Source organism: Parasteatoda tepidariorum, chromosome 6, assembly GCF_043381705.1.
Source record: "Parasteatoda tepidariorum isolate YZ-2023 chromosome 6, CAS_Ptep_4.0, whole genome shotgun sequence".
NCBI lineage: Eukaryota > Metazoa > Arthropoda > Arachnida > Araneae > Theridiidae > Parasteatoda > Parasteatoda tepidariorum.
In genome coordinates this window covers 62245349-62269792 of record NC_092209.1, presented here as the reverse complement: position 1 = coordinate 62269792, position 24444 = coordinate 62245349, and the positions used below count along the sequence as shown (strand labels likewise).

Genomic DNA, 24444 nt, shown 5'->3' with positions numbered 1-24444 from the left:
AACAAATTTCAACGATATTTAATATGGGAAGAGATAATTAAAAAAATTTTTCAAAGTTTGTTTCTAAATTCGAGGATATAAAAGATTTTTAATTTAATTTGACAACCAAGAAAGTAACATCTCTGTTTACTTGTGAGTAAAGTTGTATTTTAGTAAAATTAAAAAACTATTTTTTCAAATGCATTCTATGTCAAGCTTATAAAGTAAAAAAAAATACGTATATTGTACAGAAATTAATTACTTTTCTTCAAGTTCAAATTAACTTGTTCATTCTTATAGATTTAATCAAAAAGAAATATTAACCAATATACACTTTTCCGATTAAAACATTAAATAAAACTCTTTTTTTCGATTAAATCCTCATTTCTGCACATTTTTCCAATTCAAATACCAGCTTAATTTACCTGCTTGCCTTAAAACTAACTTTTGAACCCGCCTTTTTTTACTTTCTCTCAAAACTGTCCTTGAAAGATGCTTGAAAAAACTAGTATGTAGCTAACGGCTCTCATTTTTTTAAAAATATAATACAAAAATTTTAAATTATTTCAAATTTTAATATATACTTCTAGAAATAACTCCAAACTTTTAACCTTTTACTGAAAGAAAAGGTCAAAACTACCAAGGAGCAACAAAAAGCTTGATAGTTTTTTCGGAAGTGGTTTGGTAATTATTTTAGTAAAATTAACAATAAAATATGGTTTTATAAAATGCGGTAAAATTTGGAAAATATGGTAAAAATTAGTAATTTTATCTATAGCATTGCATAAAAACCGTTTACTCGGTAAAATATACTTTTCACTTTTGTATTTTTTACTAAATGTGAGACAATAAGAACCATAATTTCGAAAAGCAAAATTTCTGGTAAACCGTTACCATAAGAGCGGAAAAATTACCAAGCAAATGGTTTAAACGCCATGTATTTTGGGTTTAAATGCCAGAATTATATTGTTTTTTGTTTTCCAGAAATGTCATCACCATGCAGTAAATTTACCAGAATGTTTTTCTCCTTGATATGATGATTGCCATTTTTACCAGAATAATCTACATCTACAAATTATTTTTACCAGAATATTCTACATCTAAAATACCTTATATGCTAGGGAATTTTTTTTTTCTTTTCTGGTGGGCGTAAGGATTTATAAACGATACTTTAATATTGCAATAACCATAGATCTTAGTTATCCAGAATAATGGTGTAATTTAGGAACAATCCCTGTATTTGCCTTAAGAATATTAATCTCGTCCACTCTTTCAGCCTCCCAGCTACACATAAGTTACAGAAACTGATAAAGTATTCGGAAGTTATCAGATTTCCTAAAAGTTGGAAATTACGCAGGGGAAGTTAAAGCAAACAATTTTGCCTCAGGTTTAGAAGGACATTAGTTGCACTGATTGTAGTAACGCACTATTGCAAAGGAAATAGAACAATTTCAGAAAATGAACGACAACGGAAGATTCTGTTTGAACTCGTGTACCATTGCATTCATCTCATGTTCGTAATTTAATGAGTTTATTCTATTTTACGATATTGTAAAAGTTTCTTGAATGAGGGTTGTAAAATTGTGAAAGAGCTACTAATATCTCTAATTCTTTATTTTAGAACTGAAATCTCTGGAAATAAAATAATTAGTAGAGTATTCTTGATGCCAAAAAGAATTTGGTGTTCCGAATATTTCGTATTATAAACGATGCTTTAAAATTATTAAAAATTGCCATATAGCTCAACATTGAAATAACTTAATACAAAAGCACCTGTAATTTTTAATATTCCAAGTAATTTAAGTGTGTTTTTATACATTATTCGAGTACCTTCAATTATACATTTTACTTGAGTAAAGGTAAATGCGTTAAAGTACTTTTTAAGAATGTGTTTTTTGCAAAGTTATATTTGTCGAAGCAGAGTGTAAGGAAATAAATATGTTAAAATATAGTAATCATATATGTAATCATATGTTAAAAGTTGATTTGCAAAAAGATAGGGATATTTCTACTACTAAAAAGATAGTGATATTTCCACTACTGGAAAGATAGTGATATTTCTACTGTACAACACTAACATTAATTTTAATGCGTGGTTTAAAACGAGGGAAATATACACGTAGAAATTTTATATGAGAAAATTATATTTATCAAAGCAGAGTGTAAAAGAGTACATTTTAAGAAATCATGCGTTAAAAGTTGATTTTCATAAATTTGATAATTGCTTATTTTTGAAAGATGGTTGAGAAAACTAGTCTGTAACTATGAAAGTTTAAAATAAAGATAGTAATATATTTCGTCTTCACAACACTATCATAATTTTAAATACGTGATTACGTTTTAAAAAACCTGTTGCTGCTGTAGTCGTGTCCTGCTTGTCGTAGGCCATTTAGGCAAATGGAGTTGCGATTATTCTTGGTTTACAATGGCACCATCTATGGCAGAGAATTCAACTTCTTCCACACCCATTCGTGTTATAGGGAGGACCCAATCATACATACTTTCATTCAACCATCGACCGTAATTTTGGCCTGAACCAGAGACCGATCAATGTCCAATCCAGTACCCCCGGAGGTATAGGTTGTTATGGAAACATGGAAGACTATGAGACAAGACAAATTTTACGTGAATCGGTCAACATTTACTACATAGGGAGTCTTCGATGGCTGGATTCTTACGAACATGAGTCCAGTGCCCTACCAACCAGGCCATCTGTAACTAACGGCCCAAATTAGCTGATATATCAGCAATATGAGAAAAATTAATCTATTGTTTAAAGAACATTTCAGATGAATGTATGTCGAAATGGGCCAGAATGGGTAGGAAATGGGTGGGAAGAATATAATCGAAAAATAATATACATATATATATATATATTAATNATTATTTTTTATTATCTTGATCTGATATACTTTTCAACGTTTCTCAAGAAATACTTAAAGAATCATTTCATAAATTTAGAATTGTTTAGATCATGCGAATTTTTGATACTTACATATGAAAGTTAAAGCTTTTCGAGAGTACCACAATAAATTACAACCGAAAAATAGTGTTTTTGAAAATTCTACGCCAAAAAACTTCGCAATAAGATTGAAATTTGCAATAATTATTTTGGTTATTGTATGCAATGGCTGTACAAAATTTCACATGTCTAGCTAAAATATTTATGGATATATGGGCATTTTTATAAGGAACAAATTTTTTTTTTGTCTTACATTGTTTTGTTATAATTTTCAAAATTGAATTTTTAAAGCAATTTAAAATTAATTACAAAATTTTTGCTTTAAAATTCGAAATTTTTCTTTGAAAACTTTGCAATTCATAATTAAATAAAGTAGTTCTTTTATACTGCTCATTCACGTAAAAAATTAATCTTTTTTTTCATAATTTTGTAGTGAATCGTATTTTGCAACTAATGAAAAAAGCTCAATTTAAATATCCTAAAAATTTCAAAGGGTTCAATTAATTTTCTGAGTAGTTAAAGATAAGCAAATCGAACTCTTTTCATTACTTGCCAAATAAGAGTCATAACTAAATGAATGAAACCAGTCCATTTGCAGTATAAAATAACTTCTTTAAATACTTCTATCTTGTGCAGTTTTAAGCAAATTTCTCTCAAATTTTAAAGCAATAATTTCATAATAGATTTCAAATTTCTGTAAAAAAAATTTTTTGTTTAATTTTACTGTTTTTTTTTTAAATTATAGCAAAAAAGTATGAGACAAAAAAATTAGTTTTTATAAAAATCTCCATATTTTCATAAGTATTTCTGCCAGATTTACGAAAATTTCAGCTATTATTGTATATAATAACCAAAACAAATATTACAAGTTTCTAAATTATTGCTAAATATTTGGCATAGGGTGTTCAAAAACAATATTTTCCGTTTGCAATTTACTCTCGGACCTTCAAACCTTTAGAAGATATAAACTTCAGTGATAAATATGAGAAATCGTATAACCTAAACATATTTAAATTTATAAAATGATTCTTTATGTGTTTTTTGAGAAAGATCAAAAATGTGTTAGTATAGAAGTGTTTCCATTATTTTGTCCAAATCCTGTAATTAGTTTAAATTAAGACCTCACACTAAATTCAAATTTAAGATTAAAATTATAAACAATTTTCTACTGCATGAATTTTTCAATCGAAATTTTGAACTACTTTCAATGACATGCTTATCTTTATTTAAAATTTTAATATCCAATCCGTGGTAAGGTTTTCTTTTCTTCAAAAAAAGAAATTGTGAATTTTGAATGCCAAATTGAACATGCGTTTTTGAGTTACTGAATTTAGGTCAATAATTTATATTGAACGTCTTGAATCGTAATTGACCTTAACTTATCTGTTTTAATTAAGTATTTCGATCCATTTTTAATGCAATTGATTGAAATAATTACAATTTCAAATATTGTTTTTTTTTCTTCTTTTATTTCTTTTTGCAAATTACAAAACAATTCAGCTTTGAAATTGCAATATACTGCGAGAAATTTTGAATTACACATATCCAAACATTTTAAACTCCTTTCGATTTATTTTCGCTAGCCTCGAAACATTTTTATTGCCTTTAATGCTTGTAAAACTAAACACCCATTATCCGATATTGGATTCATGAGAATATTATTCTTGAACGAAATAAAATTATCTTCAAACATCATTTTTTTTGGAATTCATAGATTTTAAAATACCTGATGTCAAACTTGAGTTTTGAAATACCATGATAATTCGAAATAGAAAACTATAAATATTATCAAATATGCTTGATATACGCTTAGTAGATATCAAAGACTTTGAAATAGCAGTGAACTCTTCACACTTTAAATAAGATAGCAAGGTCAGTTAGTCAGCTTCTTTTTTTTATCCCCTTAGCAAAAGATTCAACAACTTCAGAAAGCAAGAAAAACCATTCCACTTTTTATTGTCGAGTACAAATGTTTTCCAACTCCTTGGATTCTTGTCAATTTCCTTAATTCGTTCTTATTTTAGGAACGACTGATAGTGAAACCTCAGACAAAAGAAAACAATGAACGTCCAGGTATAGAAAACAAATTCCTTAAGATCCCCGACCATTCTTCTCTTTTCCTAGCTTTAGCGCGATTAAGTTGGTGTCCTCGAGTTCTGATAAGTTCAAGGACTTAGATTTGCTACCTAGTAGTCATCAATAATACAATAATGATACATTGTTGCCTTAAAATTAATTATTTAATTATTGAAGTTCAAATATTTAGATATTCTACTAGTCGTCACCAATTACATATGATAAAATTAATTACTTAGTAAAGTTCAAAGACTTACATATGCTAATAGTAGTCATCAATAATGATTCATCCTTGACTTAAAATTAATTATTTAATTATTAAAGTTAAAATGCTTAGATATTCTACTAGTCGTCACCAATTACATATGATAAAATTAATTAATTAGTAAAGTTTAAGGACTTACATATGCTACTAGTAGTCATCAATAGTTGTTGCCTTAAAATTAATTATTTAATTATTAAAGTTCAAATACTTAAATATTCTACTAGTCGTCACCAATTACATATGATTAAATTAATTAATTATTAAAGTTCAAGGACTTACATACGCTACAAGTCCTCACCAATGATGAAACATTATTGCCTTAAAACTAGTTATTAAAGTTTAAGGACTTAGATACGCAACTAGTAGTTACCGATAATGATGCCTTTTTTGCCTTGAAATTAATTAATAACACACTAGGGCACACTTTTTTTATTTTGTTCTTAGATACATTCATTTTGCTGATTTCAAATCTGAAATCAGTTTCTCGCTCTAAGCTACAGTTTCTCTTTTCACAGGCATTATTCTATTTTTTTGTCGAGATGCACACTTTCAAAATTGTTATTTATAACAGGGGGTTGACTCAGAGGTAGTAGCGACGAACTTCAGGAGGACATAGTAATCACTATTAGGATTAAAATTGCGTGGGGACCCATGCCCGGAAATGTCGTCATACGTCACTAGAGGTGCTTTTCTATTATGAACTGTTTCCTCGTTCACTTTTGAATAGGTCATAATAGGAAAGAGCCTCTAGCCGAAAGCGACGTCATTTCCGGGCATGAGTACCTATACAATTTTAATCCTGATGATGCTCACTAGCTTCCCTAGAAGTTTGTCGCAACGTTTCTGCGATTAACTGCTTCATATAACGTTTTAAAACTTGTACAATTCAACAAAAAATTTACACTGAAAATGTAGTTTTAAAAAAATTCGTATATTTAGAGGAAAAATTAATTTCAGATTTGAAAGCACCACACCCAAAATAGACAAGACCAAGTATTTGTACAAAAGCAACAAAACATTTGTTCCCCAGTGTTATTCATATTTAATTAATACAGTGGCTATTAAACTTTTAACTGTACATAACCATTAAGGAATACTAAGTTTCTTCTAATAGAATCTTAACAGTTATTATGGCATGCTTATTACACTAACAATTACACTATAGCGTTATCCAACAATTAAAAATTGATGAAACAGCTAAATAATTTGAAACTACGCATACTTCTACTTAATTCAAAACAATTTTTCTTTTTAAAATGAAAATTCAATCCCATGTTTTTTTTTATTATTATTCTGTCATTTAGTTCTGTGCATCCCAGCGTTTCAAGTTAAAAGTAAAAGTTGCAGTTTTTTATTCACCTAATCTGAAACGAGCACTTAATTATGAAGCTTATCTAAGAATGCTTAGTTTTCCTTTTCTTTTTTTTTTCTTTTTAGACGGAGTNTTTTTTTTTTTTTTTTTTTTTTTTTTTTTTTGCACCGCCGAAGCTTTCACGGTACTTCTAATGAACCGCCGTAAATACTCATAAAAAATTAATTACTTATTTCTGAACTGTTGTAATTATATATTAGTCCGGTGGGAAGGAATTTTTTTTCATTTTCTAATAAAAATTTCATTACCCCACTAATTGTGCTGAATTTAGCAGCTACAGTTTAATCTAATAAATAGCAACATTTACTAAACTTTAAAGCAATAAATACACTGTTAGAATTTTAATTCGAAAATTATGGTAAAATAATTTGGATGAACAGCAGCAGTCTGTCTATCCAACTAACCGTAAATATTGCGGTAAAGAACATTTTTTTACTATTATGGTTTTGAAACCGTTTACATCAAGTATAGCTTAAAAACCATGAACTGTACGGTTTTTTTAAGCATTTACAATTAGCATGATTTCAAAACGTAAAAAAGACATTTAATTGGACATTGGAGATAGTTTAGCAGCTTTATGGTGCTGCCATCTATGCGTGAAAGAAAGTATCTTACTTTAACAGTACAGGATCACAAATTAGGGTGTGGAGGTAACTGGAAATTCTTCATGTGTTGAAGGGAATGAAGAAAATGTAGTGGTGTCAACGCTGGACTCAAACCCCTGTCCTGTCTGCCATGAGATTGACAGATTAGTACTCTCAGCTATGATATGCACCCATCTGCAAGGAACTAAGTGACTTCATTAGGCCGGTCTAAATGGTGAAGGTGGTAGTTGGTGAAAGCAGTAAATAAGCGGCTTTTCTAACAGTTTAAATACCATCTAATTTATGGTTGTTTGACTGTTTTGCTTGAATATGGTAAAACAATTAAATAAATTGTTACTTAATCATTTTTTTCACGAAATTTCCAACAGTGTACCTTTTATGTAACTAAATATCAAATTTGTGACTTAGAATATAACAGTACTTATTATATCGTCGCTAATCAGCAAGTTTTTATACACTGTGAAAAATTTCGGATCAAATTATTGGATAGATGCACGTTGGGTGCATCTTTCGTGAAACACATTTTTAGCGTAAAATATTTCACCTTAATTTTAAAACTAATATTTCTTTATTCAGAATGATTCAGTGTCCTCGTGGTAATCATTAGTGTAAAAATTTCGGTTCATCAGATTTTTTGTTTCGTAACATGTTCCGGTAAAAACGGATTTCACATTAAAAAAGTACCGGCAACCAGAGCGCCGGTAGTTTTTACAGTACCTAAGTCTCATAGTTTTTAATCATCAAAACGAAGTGCAAGGTTAAATTGAACACCCAAAACAATGGTGGAGTTGACGACCCCTGCAATCTTTTTAATGTAGGAAGAAAGTACTAATTAGGGATGCGTGAGCACATCTTGCTGTTAATGCTAGAATTATTGCTTACGTGGTATGGTAGAGATGCGAATCTGATTTATTTGAAAATCTTTGAGATTTCAATAATCAAAATGTTCTAACCGGATTTTTTTTTTAACTTTTGAAACAAATCCTAAGCAAGGTAACAGGAACTTGCATTTGTATTGATACCTTTACTTAGAACAGCATACTCTACCTTATTTGTAAATTATTCATTTGGAGGAGGTATTATTTGTAAATTATTCATTGTTAGGGAGGTATATAATGTTAAGAGCGATCATTTGAACTGATTTCTTACAAAAAACTGCATGCATTGCTCCGTTTGTAAATTATTTATATATTAATGAGACATATGTGTAGAATAAAAAGAGTTTGCATTTCATGTGAGGCCAAACTTAAAACTACATTCTTTGCCCAATTTGTAATTTATTCTAAAATTAGTGTGTCGTCATATCTATAGAGGGACCGAAGCTTGCATTTGAACTAATAGGTATACTATGAACTACAAGCCAATCATAAATTATTCATACGTTGTTAATATTTGATTATAAACAAATAAAAACGAAACTGATAGTATTTTTTATTAGTAAGTGCCAAGCTATTTTTCATTAAGTCATTAAGCTGCAGGTTCTCCAATATTAATTTTGGTTATCAACACAGCATATTTAGTATTATTAATGGTATACCACTAAGAGACCTATTGCATTGTATAAAATAATTATTATGCAACAGTATCGTTCTGGGTTAAAATATATATTTTATTGTAAAAACTTATTGTTATTATGTATTGGTTTTAGAAAAATAGGTTAATTTAAAGATGTATTTAATTATTAGTTTAGAAATGTAAATTTGGTATTTTGAAGTGGCAAATTCTCTCTTTAAAACTAATATAATTGAAAAAAATACTACTTACTGGTGGGCTAAATAACTAATTAATGCAATAAAATGTACAATATAGCATGTCTTTAATAGGTGTTCGGTGTATCAACACCACTTTATACTAAATATATTTTTCTGCTTCGTTCTTTCAAACTTTCTTTTTTATTAATCATTAACGAATTCATGAAAGTAATATCTCTCCAAACGTCTTTAGCTCTTCTCATCACACTTACCTTACTTATATTACTTTCTCCTGAATTCATTTCACTTCCCCGTCTTCTAATTACTCGCTTATTGCAGGAAAGTCTTGATTGAGAAACTCCAACATCCTATTAAAACAGCCAAATGAAAACCGACTGATTGTGCAAAATGGTGAAGATACCATCTTAAGGAGAAGTTCTCCTAATTTAGACTTAATAACTTTACAAAAATCAAATTATTAATACTTAATTAATATGCATAGTCTCTTTTAGTGTTTGCAATCAAAACTGATGGTATAAAATAGTGATGATTTCTTTTTAAATAAAATTATTTATAGATCAGAAATAATTGTAATTTTTTAACACATAAGTGACTTTTTTCTTAGATGCAATAATGTGTTTTAGTGTAAATATGTAATTAAACTTCTATCCAAAACTATTTGACACAGAAACACTCTCAGAAGTAAAACTCTTATCTTAAATAGTCTATCAATTCTTGAGCTATTTTTTGTTATTTTTTCCGATCATTTCGTTCTAAAATCACGGGATTTTAATAAACTGTAGCCTAACTGGAGTACAATCTCAGTGCATTCCAGGAGTTCTCCAATAATCTTAATTTGAGTTTAATCCAGAAGACAAGGGAACTGTTGAATCAAGTACTGGCAGAAATTTGCCTTCAAGAAGGACTTTTTGAGGGAATTTACCCGCATTTGCGTTACATGGAGAGGAAGACCACGAGAACCTCCCGCGGTTATCCTGACCGGCAAAGGGACTCTAACCCATGATCCGTCTACCACTGAAGATATTTCACGTCAGCACTGTGGTCGGTGCAAGCTGGATGCGGATTCGTATTGACCAGCCATCCATGGGATTCGAACCCGGTTCATCTCATTGGTGAATGTAAAACTGGCAACAGTGAAGTTCCTAATGCTGGAAGATCATGTTACTGGTTATGAAATTCACCTACAAAATCACTTAACCTGAACCCCATAGAAATACGCGACACATGTTGAAGCATAAGATATAATGCTAAAATCCCCATCCCGATAAATAGTGAAATTAGACATATTGCTCAGTGAATAGAACACTCCCCTCCCAATAAGGAGACCCAGGTTCGAGTCCCAGTAATGACAGGTCAATACAAATAATGCTCCAGGCTCACACCGTCCTCAATGCTGAAGCAACGTATCCTTAATCAAAGACGCGTCATGCTTTAGTATCCCTTTGCCATCGAGCTAATATAGAGAGATTTTCGTTCATGATGTTTCGTAATGTAAATGCGAGCTAGTTCCACCAAGAAGTCCTACATGAAGTCCCAAAGCTTAATCCGGGAGTTCTCTTGACTTCGGAGTTAGGTGCAAAATTACAAAGCTATGGAGTCGATTATTCATAGTCGTAACGAAAAAAAGGGTCATTGGTTCACTTCGGTTATACACGATTCGGAAGTACACGATATTAAATTGCGTTTTTCATTATTTTTAAGAATGGCAAAGGACTTGCCCGAAGAGCATTTTTGCAGAATGTGGCCAGATGGATAGAACTCTCGATTACTTTTATGGCTTCTAAGCTTGAGATTTAACTGGCTAACCGAGCTATATACAGAAAAATTGTAGCAAATTATTGCATCACTAAAAAAACTATTCTGTTTCCGAGGATATAAAAAAAATGGCTAATTATCATTGACGCCAGTGCTGCTTAAGTAATTGTGGTCATAGGTACCTAATGAACAATTACACAGTAAATTTTGTGGCGAAAAAGAATTCCGACCTGGGAGTCAAACAGCCTAAAAAACCTTTATTTAAAGTTAACATCAACAGGAACGTTCAAATACATTCTAAAGGATGTAGTTAGATCCAAAACAACAAAATTGTTTACACCAAACTCATGCACATTCACACTCTTCGTGAATTATTTTCACTCGCGAAAACATCAATTTTAGATAATTTCGTATATCGTCAGCAGTGAATCGAATACAAAATGGCAGGAAATATTTTTTGTTTTTTACGCTTCCATAGAAGAAACAAACTAGGAAACAAAAGTTCGTGGTAGGTATGTTTTTAGTAGGTATGTTTCTAGGTATGTTTTTAGTTGTGTAATCGGGATATCTATATCGTAATTCGGAAAAATCTGTCAATTGTACTAACTAATTTTATGATACTTAATTTCTATTCTATTCCGCTCAGTTGAGTTTAATTTGAATTCATCTTAATATTTTCTTTGCTAAGTGTATGTTTGACTCATAAATTAATTTTATTTTAAGAACTATAAGAATTAGTGCGTGCATCCCAAATTAAGTGCTCTTGTCTTAAATTGTAGCGCAAAAATAACTTTACTCACTCTACTGCTGATCATATTCTTTTTTTCCACTATTACAGAGTACCAGAAACGGGGACAATTATTTATTTTAAAAGTAAAGATAATTCCTTTTACTTGACTACACCCTGCAGCAACGAATCATTTGTGGTATAAAGTAGTAGCTACCATTTTAGTTGTTAAGATATTCTAAATTTTTTTATAGCGTTGTGGTAAAAGGTTTTTATGACTAACCCCTATACAAAATAGCACCCTGAGTTTCATTTTTTTTTTTTAGAATTTTAATAAATTTTAGATCAATAACTCTATGAGTATACAGTAGCGTAAAACTTTTCAATAATTTGGTAAGATAAAATACTTTGATTCTCTTCGAAAAATTGAAGAACTAGTTAGCTAATCTAGTGACTCTCTAGCAAAGATATATCATATTCAATTAAATAAGGAATATTTGCATTTCTATGCAAAATCGCGAAAACTAGTTTGAAGAGTTAAGCTTTACCATCTTATGAAATGTTAGTTATCTCCATTTTACTTCACTTTACTCATTATAATGAGGATAAATTTATTTCCTCTGGGTGAAAACTCGGTAAAGTTTATTTAATTAAGTCGAAGTCTTGAAACTTATTACTGCAAGTGAAATTATTTTTCGATAATAAATCATGTTTTTTCTCTCTTAAATTTTCCTTGGGGGAATTTTTAATATAATTTGCTGCTTCAGTCTTTAGATAATAAGAACTAAAAGCACTTTAAAGAAAGCAAAAAACAAAACATATTTTTTAAATGTCACATAAATAATTCAGTTTCACGTGCTTCTTTCTTGATGCATTTTCATCTAAATTTAGTTTCCATAATTCTTTATTCATGGTGCATATTTTCCTTTAAAACGAGAAACCATTTTTGCGAAATGTAATATTAATTTTACGCATTTGCGCAAAGCAAGTGAAAGTTATTGAATCCCGCTAGGAAGCTGCTTTCAGAAAAACTAAAGATCCATGCATTATTTGAGTTTTTAAATCATTCCCTTCGATGCTCCGTATTTTGAAAAGACACAAAGCAAAATATATATTCTATTCATTTCAATCCTCTGTTGTCGTAGATAAACTGAGACAAACAAATAGCATTGCTTAAATATTTAAAATATATCTAAGGATATAACATGGTAAACTTCTTTGAATTCGAAGGATTTGAAATATTTTCTCTCCAATCAGAAACGAATCCGGATCTAGGAAACAAAACATTTTTTCAGACGATTTTTTCTTATTCCTTTAGCCTCGAAACCATCAGCAAAGAAGTATTGTTTTTTTTTTTTTTTTTTTTTTTTTTTTTTTTTTTTTTTTTTTTTTNTTTTTTTTTTCTTTACGAACTAGAGTCTCAGCTATCACCATTTATTAATCCCTTTAACACCTTTCAAAACTTTCGCGAAAGTTCAAAAACGTTGTTAAGATTGATGCTTTTCTTTTTTCCCGCCATTTTTCCCTTGTTTGAATCGAGCTTTCAGCAACCATCTCGCTTTGTGATAAAAGACTTCGTCAAAGAGGACTCTATTTCGTTCGGCTCGTCTACTGTTTAGGCCCAAAAATAGAAGCAGAACTGTCTTTTGCTTCACTTCGCTTCAAAAAATGTCGTGGAAATATATTACAAAATTTATAGAACGACGTGTTCAGAACTGAGAATAAAATGTTTGGCAGCGTGCATTGATTTTCAGAATTTTAATATTTCATTCAAGCAGAGTGTGATAGATATATTCAGAATCAGTACTCTTGTTGTGGCCTTCACCAAGGATACATAGTCAAATTTAATGCCACATAAAGATAGTAAGGCTTTTATCATGAATAATCAAGCAGAAACTGCTCATTTCTGTTTTAATATATTTCTGTAGAGTAGAATGATTAGCTGTTTTTAAGATTGATGAGCTTTCCGTAATAACTGCTTTTACGAAACTATTGTTATATCCAGACCGAAAGAAAATGTATCGTTCCTAAAAGCAATTAATCGTGATTGATAATTCGATATGAAGAAGGTTTTACATAGCTTGAGGATAATTATCTATTGTTTTAGGTAAAAAAATTGAAATGATTTAAATCACATTGAACATACATTTAAGTCTCTTTTCTGAGGAAAATGTTGTTTCTAAGACAAAACGCACTCAAAATTTTCTTAACTTGATTGATGAATGATCAATTTATTTATTTATTTATTTATTTTTAAAAAATAAGAGTCTTTTTATTTACCTTGAATGCTTTGCTTTCGTTAGGGTGAAAGGTGCACTATAACGCTTGTATATTGCTGTACAATGGAATATTCTAAATTCAGATTTTTATATGTTTAACATTTTTGTTTGATGAGCTACTTTTGGCAAAAAATTGCTTTACCCTTTTTTAAAAGTCTACTTTTAACCTCACAATTCAAATTTTTTTCGAATATTATTAAATAAAATAATACAAGATAATAAATATTTACTAAAAGTTAGTATTTACATGCAATTTTCTATGGATAAAAAAATATATATATATTTTCTGGAAAAAATTCTCAATTTGCTTAAAAAGCTCGCGAAATATGACAAAATACGCAAGAAGTAAAATTAACATTCAAAGGTCAAAAATTTTGGACCGCTCTGCTGACCTAACTCTTGGCACCATATTTCCCAGATTGTGGCTATCCCCTATACTTTATTCCAAATTCATCGAAAAAAAGATATGTTTATTCAGAGAAAGTACGTTTTTGTGTCTAATTTCGTGACTTAAAATATCGTCTCCACTTATTAATTCTGTGTCCCTTTTATATACTTTTTTCTGGCACTTTAATTACAAGCAAAAATATACTTTGGTATTTCTTAATTATAAAAAGCATTCTAAGAAATATAAGAAGATCTACATGATTTATCGGAACTGTATGTATTTGCGATAAAATATTATCCAAAAAAAAAATGGCTTGAAATTTTTTTAAATTTATTTTCAAACATTTATCAGCAATTAATTCTGCTAATTAAGGAAATTCTTATGATGAATAACTGTTTCGCTTAGATCTAAATGACTGCAAATTTTAAAAACTATTGTTTGAGCCATGTTTGGAAGATTTTACCTTCAATTCAGAAAAAAGATCATTAGAATTTTCAGGGAGAGAAAATAATATTTAAATTAGCAATAACAAATACAACACCTTTTAACTCAAGATCGGCTTGACGATTCAATAAAATTTTCACTGTAAAAATTTTTTGTATTTCTGAACGCCAAAAATGGTGGCAAGTACTTAACATAAAGGGGTGTTTCACTAAGTTTTCTACTATACAACTAAATCCAAGGACAGTTCCTGGATTAATATAACACCTAGAATGTTCTTTTACACTGCTTGGTGTAAAATAGCGGCAACAATGTTTGTTATTCAGTGTAGAGTAACTACTACTACGATTATTAAACATCCATTTACTACTATATAAGACATGCTAGCTTAATTCCATCCTAAGGTCCCTTTTGTTAGGTGAAGGTTGGCATTGTCTAGTGGTCTTTCCTCCACATTGATGACTTGCGGACATGATATGATCACGCCTACTTCGATCGATGGTCCATATTGAACAGGTGACTTGATATTTGTGACTGCCTCATCGCCCTCAATGCGCTGTTGCTTCTCAGTCTCATTTTTACACAACGGGAATCCTGCACACACTCGACTGCTAATAGCAACACAAGAATGACTACACAAACAACTATGAACTTAATACAGCTCTCATGGCTGAAACTCAAAACCCGGCGGCCTTAATCCAGCTCTTCCGGTCTTACACACAACTAGTGGTATCCGTTCATTGAATTCTATGCCAAATAAAATTCTGGTGGGGGAGTATTGTGGCGTATCTACCACTACGATTATTAAACATTAATTCACTAGTATATAGTAAGACATGCTAACTTGATTCAATCTCGAGGTATCTTTTGATAGACGACGGTTGGCATTGTCTTGTGGTCTTTCCCCACATTCAGTTACACTGAAATTTATAATTAAAGTAAGATATGATTGATATACATAAGAATCATTAAAACTACTTTCACAATGCGATCGAAAGCAAAAATCATAAATATAGGATGCATCTGTACAATATTTCTTAAAATAAAATTAGTTTTATTAAATCAACATATATATACGCAGCACAGACAAAATATTAATATGAATTAAAATTAAAACCGAGAAGTTAAATGTTTTAAAATTATTTCATATAACTGACAGATTTATGAGTAATTTTATGAGAACATAAATATCTCTATTATACAACTATAAAGATGCATTTTATAGCAGTTTGGATGCATAGTTTGTCAAACCAAGTAGGAATTCGAGTAGGTATTACACCACAGTTTCTACAGGGAAAAGTTGCATATTCATATTCCCCATACACACTGCTGTCTAGCCCCTATGTTTTTCCGTTTATTTAAACCGTTCTGGATAATCCATTCCCGCTTAATCGAGAGTTTGCTGCACTGATGTTTTTTCCTTCATACTGCTCATTGAACTGCCGAATAATGAAAAATAAATCGCTTGTTTTAGTTATTAAACCATTAATATAAATTTTTTTCTCAAAAAAATTTATATATTTTACCTAATAAATATTTAGAAAAAAAAGAATGCAACATATATTGGTAATATATTTGTGCAACTTAAAATTACAATACTCTGTTAGAAATTAAAATTCGCAAACTAGTTTCAAACTTTAGGGTAAGTTAAACTTTGGAAGACAAATACCGAACTAAATTCTCTTTGTAAAGTAAAATAAATTAAAATAAACAAAAAGTCTATTTAAATGAAGTGGGAGAAAACTTTTAATTCAACAAATCTTACGCTAAACAAAATTTAAAACTTGCTGATTCAGTAAAGAAAGTTTAAGACGCAGATTAAACGTGAAAGTTATTTACTTTATCACGATTTATATCGCTGTGATTGAGGTTTATTTAACGTCTTAGAAAAGGGTGAGTGATTTATTTCTAATTACAATCAAATGATTAAAATCTTATTTGTGTAATTTAAGGAACATTTTAATTGAACTTACGCTACAGTTTTAAATATTATTTTAAATTGTCCGCACTTGAGTTATGTTATTTAATTTGAGCAAACTAACTTCCAATAATTTGAGGAGTGAAATTTTTGAAGAATCAACAATTAATTTTTATTTATTAATAGATTTATTAACAAATTAATTCATGATTTATTTGTTTTATCATAGATTTAATTAATTTTTTAATCCTTAAAACCTTAGATTATAAAAACTTTAAATTATTAAAACCATAAATTATATAATTAAATGTATGCATAAATTTAAAATTTAAAAAATTTGATACAGATTTCATAAAAAATAAAAATTCTTTTTATTAAAATGATTGCTAATAAAAATTCATTTTTAAACTGTCGTTTGTACAGAATATTTCAACTCTCAATTTCAGTAGATTTAAAAGGAAGTTTCTAGTACTGCAACAATGGTATCAAGTTTTAATGTTTACAGAATCCGTCAACTATAACCAAACAAATGTAATTTTGTAGAGTATATTAAAAGGTTTTCTAACAAAACTGTAGCGAGATTATTTCGTATTGTATCACTGACATTTAAAATGTGAAATTTGATAAGTGTAGATTATCGATTAAGAAAAGGGAAATCTTTGGCACTATTAAACAAATTGGTTTCTAAGTAATAAAAAGTAAAATTTAGCAAAAGCTTCAACTTATTAATCCTGTCTTAGAACATTTGCTTCATTTAAACATTTGTCTCAGAACAATTTTTTCGACCATTTTCGGAAAATTAAGGATGTCGTATTTTAAATATAAGTTGTGTACATTCTACACTGAAAAAATAAGTATGGTCAAATCTACCAGAATATGGTAACATTAACAGTGTTTCCAGCTGTATAGGAACACCAAAAAGGTCGGTAATTTTTAGTGAAACCCTTTGGTAAAGGTTTTCTTAAACTTAATAAAATATTTTTTTATAATATGTGATAAAATTAGCATAAAATTGTGGTAAAATTTAGTAATTTTACCATGATGCATAGCATATAAACCATTTATTTGGTTAAATTTACTTTTCAGTTTTGTGTTTTTTAAAGAATGTGTGGTAATATGAATTATTATTTTGAAATATAAAACTTTCGGTAAACTGTTAGCATATGAAAGGAAACAAATTGCTGAATAAGGGTTTAAATGCCATATATTTTGGTATTTAGTACCAGAATCATGGTTTTTTTTACCACAGCTCTTTCTAAGAGTTTTGTGATTATGTTTAAGAATAAATTATTTATCCGGTTATGTTTTTCAGATTTAGATCATGAGATTCAATTTGAAATTTTATAAAAGTAAGAACTTGATACTTGCAAACTTTCGCATATTTTCCAATATGCTTTAGTAGTTTAGCAGTATTTCTGTAAATAAAAATGAAGACTGCATATACACTCACAAAGTAAAACGATTCAGCAATCGATTCTTTTTGCAATTTAGCTATCCCTGAGCTGCATTTCGTTAATTTTGAGAATCATTTCGTCACAAAATCATATGATTTGTGGCGAAATGCATATATGACGAAAATGGTTCTTCAATTCCGAGCCTCATTGCAGTGCATTATGGGGAATTGTTAAATAAAATAAAGACTAGATGATTGAAAATAGAATGACGAAACAAGTCGACTGCCTGTATGTTGTTCAAGGGGTTGACCTAATACTAAAATGAACCCGGGTTTGAGTCTCGTTTCGAACATGGATGTAGTTTATCTCTTTGTTCTGTCTTTCTTGCTTTGTTGGGTTGACGCCGATCTAGATATATGATGCCCCCGAAAAAGTTATCAACAATACCACTTGCTAGATTCTATGAGGCATTTCATGTGCTTCATGGCATTTTGTGAGAGGAGGGGGCAGAAATAGAATGATGACATTTTTTTCCCCTTTTGACGAAATTCCTTCCCTAGAAAAAGTGACATTAGTCATTTAGTGACTTAGACAAAATTTTTGTTAGGAGCATATACCAGGTAACTGTTTCGTCAAAAACAAAGAAAGTTACATGATACTTGAATATCCTTTTTTTACAGTATGATTTTTGAGTATCTTTTAATCACCAATTGAAAAACATTCTGCATTTTATTCTTACATCTTTAAAGATAGTTCTAGACCTAAAGCAACAAACCAAACATTTTTTTTTGTTTCAAAAATTAACTTTTTCTAAGTAATTTTCTGCTACGGATTAAATATAGAAATATCCTAAAATAATATAGCAATAAATCTTCTTTATATTAATCATGATATAAAAACCTTATTGACATAGAAAATTATAATAAATCTATTTTATAATAAAAAATAATATTTAGTTATTAAATAATTAAATTAAATGGTTAAAAATAATCTTCATTGACCGTTAAAATAACATTAAATCTCTTTCCGAATAAAAAAAATGTACTATTCATTAATAGCTGAATTAAATATTTACGTTTTAATTTATTTTTTTTAATTGCTTCTTGAAATTAAATAAAAGGAGCAAATAAAATTTTTTGTAAGATCAGTCAATTATTTTATATTTTGACTACTCAGAATATATAAAATAATATTTTCTTGTTTCAGACCAACTGACCGAATTTAGTCCACTGTTCAAAAATTTCAACTAATCTACTTCTACTCCTCGGCCCTACAGTCCATGAAGGACCTTGGCCTCCCTTACTAGACAGCTCCCCTTTATCCTCCAATATTTTTGTTTTTTCAGATCTCTTTCAACTTCAGCAAGCCATATTTTTCTAGGGAGTCCAACCTTTCTCTTTCCCACTAGTTTTCCTTGATGGATTTTTCTGTTGCTCTTTCTTCACCCATTCTCTCCAGATGTCCGAGTCATTGAATTCTTTTTGTTTTTTTAAATTTACTATATCTTCATCCTTATATAGCTTACTTAACTCTAAATTACTTCTAACTTTCCAAAAATCTGCATCTTTGATTGATCCATAAATCTTCCTGAGAATCTTTCTTTCAAAAGAAACAAATATTTTTTCTTCTTCCTGATTAATAGTCCAAGTTTCGATTGCACATGTGACGATGGGTCTAAACATTGTTTTATATAATTGTAGTTTCAATTTTCTGGAAAGCAGATAAGATTTAAATAATTGAAGCATTGAAAAGTAACATCTGTTTCCAGCTGTCAGTCTATCCTTTATCTCTCGGTTTAATTAATTTTTTTCAGTGATAATTGAGTCAAGATATTTGAGTTTCGTCACCCTTTCAAAACCAAGTTCAGTATTTACTGCACTCGCGGTTGGTCCGTTTTCTCTGTCCATAAAAGCGCATTTAATTTTTTTCCCGTTAACCAAAAGTCCCACAGTTTTCAATAATCAGGAATAAATATTTTTATATTACCCTTTTATTGAATCAGCTTGAACTTTAATTTTATTTATTCATGATATTATCAAACTGAGTGAATTTAAAAAAAAATATTATAATTCATATTCTATAAAATATTTAGATTTTCTCCGTTAACCAGAAGTACTACAGTTTTAAACTAATCAGGAATAGTTTTTTCTTATATTACCCTTTTATTGAATTAGCTTAAGCCTTAATTATATTTATCCTTAATATTATCAAATTGAATGAATTTAATAAAATTTATTAGAATTCATATTCTTAAAATATTTAGTTTCTCCCCCGTTAACCAAAAGTTCCTCAGTTTTCAAGTAATCAGGAATAATTATCTTTATATGGCCCTTTTATCAAATTAGCTTGAACTTAATTTTTTTTATCCTTGATATTATCAAACTTAGTGAATTTAATAAAATATATTAGAATTCATATTTTATAAAATATATAATTTTAGAAACTTTTTTAACATATTCAAGTAAAATGCATAAAATAAAAACTTTTTTTTTTATCCCATTGTTGTCTTCATTTTTTTACCAAATGCAATGAATTTAAAAACAAATTTTTAAAGCCCGTACTTTGCAGAAACAGTTAATTTAAATTTATAGCAATATACTCAATGAAAATTCAGTTCTCAACTAAAACCTAATCCAGTTTAGAATATGTAATACAACTATTTTAAGTTGCTAAAAAAAACGCCTTTTTACTTCCTAAAAGTTTTGCTCATCAATTTAAACTTCTTTCTCATTTTGAAAGGTGAATAAAAAGAGGTTGCATGAAAATAAAATCTCCATAAAAATTTTTCGCTTCCATTAAGTTACTTTTAAAGTTACTCAACATCACAACTTCAGACATCAACTAAGCTTCTCCATTTGCCTTAAAAAAAGAATATTCATAACCGCATTTTATTATAAGGTAATAAAACTTCTAGTTAGTTATTATAAGTTAAATAGTTTTAATTTAAAATACAGAATGCTGGTATGATACTGCTGCAGTTTTTAAATCCCCGAATTACGAGCATTTTTCAGTAGTTAGTATTTATTAGTTAAATAGTTTTAATTTAAAATAAAGAATGTTATTATAATACTGCTGCTATTTTTAAATCGCCGCTATATTACCCACAATTTGGAAGTTCGTCGTCATTGATTAAATCGTTTTAATTTAAAATATAATATTTTGGTCTAATAATAGTTCTTACACAGAGAAAAAAATTATAGTAAAAACTACCAAACCATGGAAAAATGCATCGTATTTCTGACTTTGTTGAACCACCAAAGAGCTCAGTAATTTTTATTGTATTTTTGACTTTGTTGAACCACCAAAGAGCTCAGTAATTTTAATTGAATTTTTTATTTTGTTGAACCACCAAAGAGCTCAGTAATTTTTATTGTATATTTGACTTTGTTGAACCACCAAAGAGCTCAGTAATTTTTATTGTATTTCTGATTTTGTTGAACCACCAAAAAGCTCAGTAATTTTTATTGTATTTTTGACTTTGTTGAACCACCAAAGAGTTCAGTAATTTTTATTGTATTTTTGATTTTGTTGAACCACCAAAGAGCTCAATAATTTTTATTATATTTTTGATTTTGTTGAGCCTCCAAAGAGTTCAGTAATTTTTACCGAAGCACTTTGGTAATGATTTCAGTAAAATTAACAATAAAATGTGGTTTCATATTATGCGAAAATAAGAAAAAAATTGATGAATCTAGAAATAAAATTTAGATTCCATAATAATACCTTAGGGCATGGCATAAAAACCATTTATTCAGTTAAATTTACTTTTCAGTTTTATATTTATAACTAAATATTTGATAATAAGAGCTATAACTTTGAAAATTTAAAGTTCCGGTAAACCAGTAATATATCAACAAAAAACCTAATATATGCATGGTTTAAATATCGCATATTTTTGTTTTTTAACAAATATTATGTTTTTTTAACCAGAAACACCATTATCGTACAGTATTTTAACCATAATTGTTTTCTTCGTGTAATTTGTTTTAAATCGCAGTTAAATTATACACAGGGCAATATATTTTGCACTTTCATATTTTAAATTGATTTATAATAAGTGATTCATTTAATTATTTTGCTTTTTTCATTTAATTCCTTTTCTTTTTCTTCCCTTTTTTCAGGTATTTTTGATAATGGACGCATACAAATGGGACAACAGAGTTCGTTTTGTAGTGAGGCACATGTATGGTAAGTTAACAGAAATGTATATTTCGAACTAAATTGATGTTCTAACAAACTAAACTAGCAAATCATAGGAGGTTACGTCAACTGGTTAGTGCTTATCACCGGGTACTAACCTGCTGACTTTTTATTTAAGATATGATAAAAGTTACAATAAATAAAAGTACAAAATTTATGAAACACTATACAGTGTGCATTACAGTGTGCATTAAGCTTTTTACATTTATTTTTTAATTTGTTTGCTTTTAAACACCACCCATGCACGTGTTTAAAGCATTTTTTTAGCTGATTTCATCATCTCTAACGGCTACAATACTACAATAGAGATGTTGCAAGTGAAAATTATCACATATTACTCAACGTTTCTCTCATTCAGTAATTATACACGATTTTATGTCAGGAAGTAAAATAATTCAGATTTTTTTTATGAACAGGATAATTAATTTAAAACAAAAAAATACTTTTCAATGACAGTTTTTCAACCCTTTTTTATGGATTCATTTAAAAAACTGGCATGCTAACAATATGAAATTAAAATCTACTCAAACTTGTAACTCTGAACTGTAAAATAATATATTTTTAAAAATAATTTTAATTTCAGTTTTTGATCTTTTGAATGTTCATATTTATTTCAACATTAATAATCGTTTCTGATCGATGCATTTGATTCTAAGTAAGGTTATTTTCAACTAAGAATAAGATAACTTTCATTAAGCACAGAGAAAAAATGCTGGTAAAATTACCGCAATGACATGGTAAGGCCACTTCAAGGAAGAAAACCATAATTCTACAAATGAAAACCAAAATATACTGTATTTAAACCATTTATTTGATAAGTTTTTCGTATATGAGGTAATGGTTCACTGAAAATTCTAGTTTACAAAATTATGGTCTTTATTACCGCACGCTTAATAAAAAATACAAAACTGAAAAGTAAATTCAACCGAATAAAGGGTTTTTATTCCATGCTCTTAAGTATCATAATAAAATTACCAAATTTTATGGAATATTATAAAACCATATTTAATTGTTAACTGTACCAAATTCATTACCAAAGCGCTTCGGTAAAAATTACCCAGCAATTTGATGTTTCCATAAAGCCAGAAACACGTACATTCTACCACATTCTAGTAGTTTTGACCATACTTTATTCTCAGTGAATATAAAATATCAAAGAATTTATGGGAAGTAATAAACAATAAGTTAAATAAAATATTTTTAACATCGTTCATCAAAAAATAAAATAATTCTGATTTTTTAAACAAAACTTATTTGAAATATTGAAAACAGCAATAATAATTTCCAGTAATAGACTTTCAAATGTTTTTAATTATTTATTTAAAAATTGTCATTATAAAATCGAAATATACCTTAGCTTTAGTTCTAAGTGCAATAACAACACGTACCAATTTTTCGGTATTGAAGTTTTGAATTATCTGAATTTTCATCAGCATCAAAGATCTATTCTGATCAAACTTACTTATATTTAAATTAGATTACTTTTAACAATAAACATTCAAATCAACTAGAGAACTATAAAAAGGAAAAAAGAAAATGTTGGATGGTTAAGGTTAAATAACTAATTAAATTTAAAGATTTCAAAAAGCTAATTCAATACTTCATCCGAATAAAATTAATAAGCAGGCATCACGTTTTCAAATACTTCATAACAATGCTAACGTCAAACTTGAGACAGAGAGGATAATTGAATTTAATTAGATAACAAATCAATGATAGAAAAAGCTTATTGATTATGTTATTTAATGGTTCACTCTTAATTAAATCAAACATTACAAAGGCAAATAATATTTTTTGAAAGAAAGAAGCGAGTATTTTTTCAAAGAAAAGCTTCGGATTTTTGTGAAATATCTGATTAGGCTTAGCCGGAGGGAATTCGATTCGAACACAATAAAAGAGGTGAGTTCTAAAAATAGTTTCATTCTTTTAAAGAAGAACTCTTTATTTCATAATATTTTATTATATTTAGTCAATAAATGTCAACATTTTTCATCGCTTGACTAATATTTGAAGTGTCTTGTTTATTAGTTACAGAAATTTACGATTTTTCATTATAAAAATTTTTGGAAAATTTGAAGAAAAAAATTATTTAATCTAAGCACAATATAGAATTAAGCTTTCTCAAAATACTAACATTACATAAAATAAAAAAATTTTAATGTCTTAAATTAGTTTTATGGCTTTATAATTTTTATTGGACAGATAATTTGGATATGTAAAGCACTATGAGTTGTTGCCTTAAATTTAATTACCTTTAATAATTTAACAAAGAGCTTGCATTGAAATTATTCCTGCCTGCATATTACGAAGAAATGTTTCGAATAATTTAATTTAAATACATATTTAATTTAATTAATTTTATATATATATA

The 24444-nt window shown here is 28.7% G+C and overlaps 1 protein-coding gene across 1 annotated transcript in view; it reads left to right on the top strand.

Annotated features, from left to right (window-relative positions):
* LOC107440520 (sarcoplasmic calcium-binding protein 1-like) overlaps positions 1-24444 on the top strand; it is a 127930-nt gene that overhangs the window by 45037 nt on the left and 58449 nt on the right. Inside the window, exon 2 of the mRNA XM_016053474.3 lies at positions 21995-22061. Within this exon, the coding sequence (XP_015908960.1) occupies positions 21995-22061 (67 nt within the window). The remainder of the gene's footprint in view (positions 1-21994; positions 22062-24444) is intronic.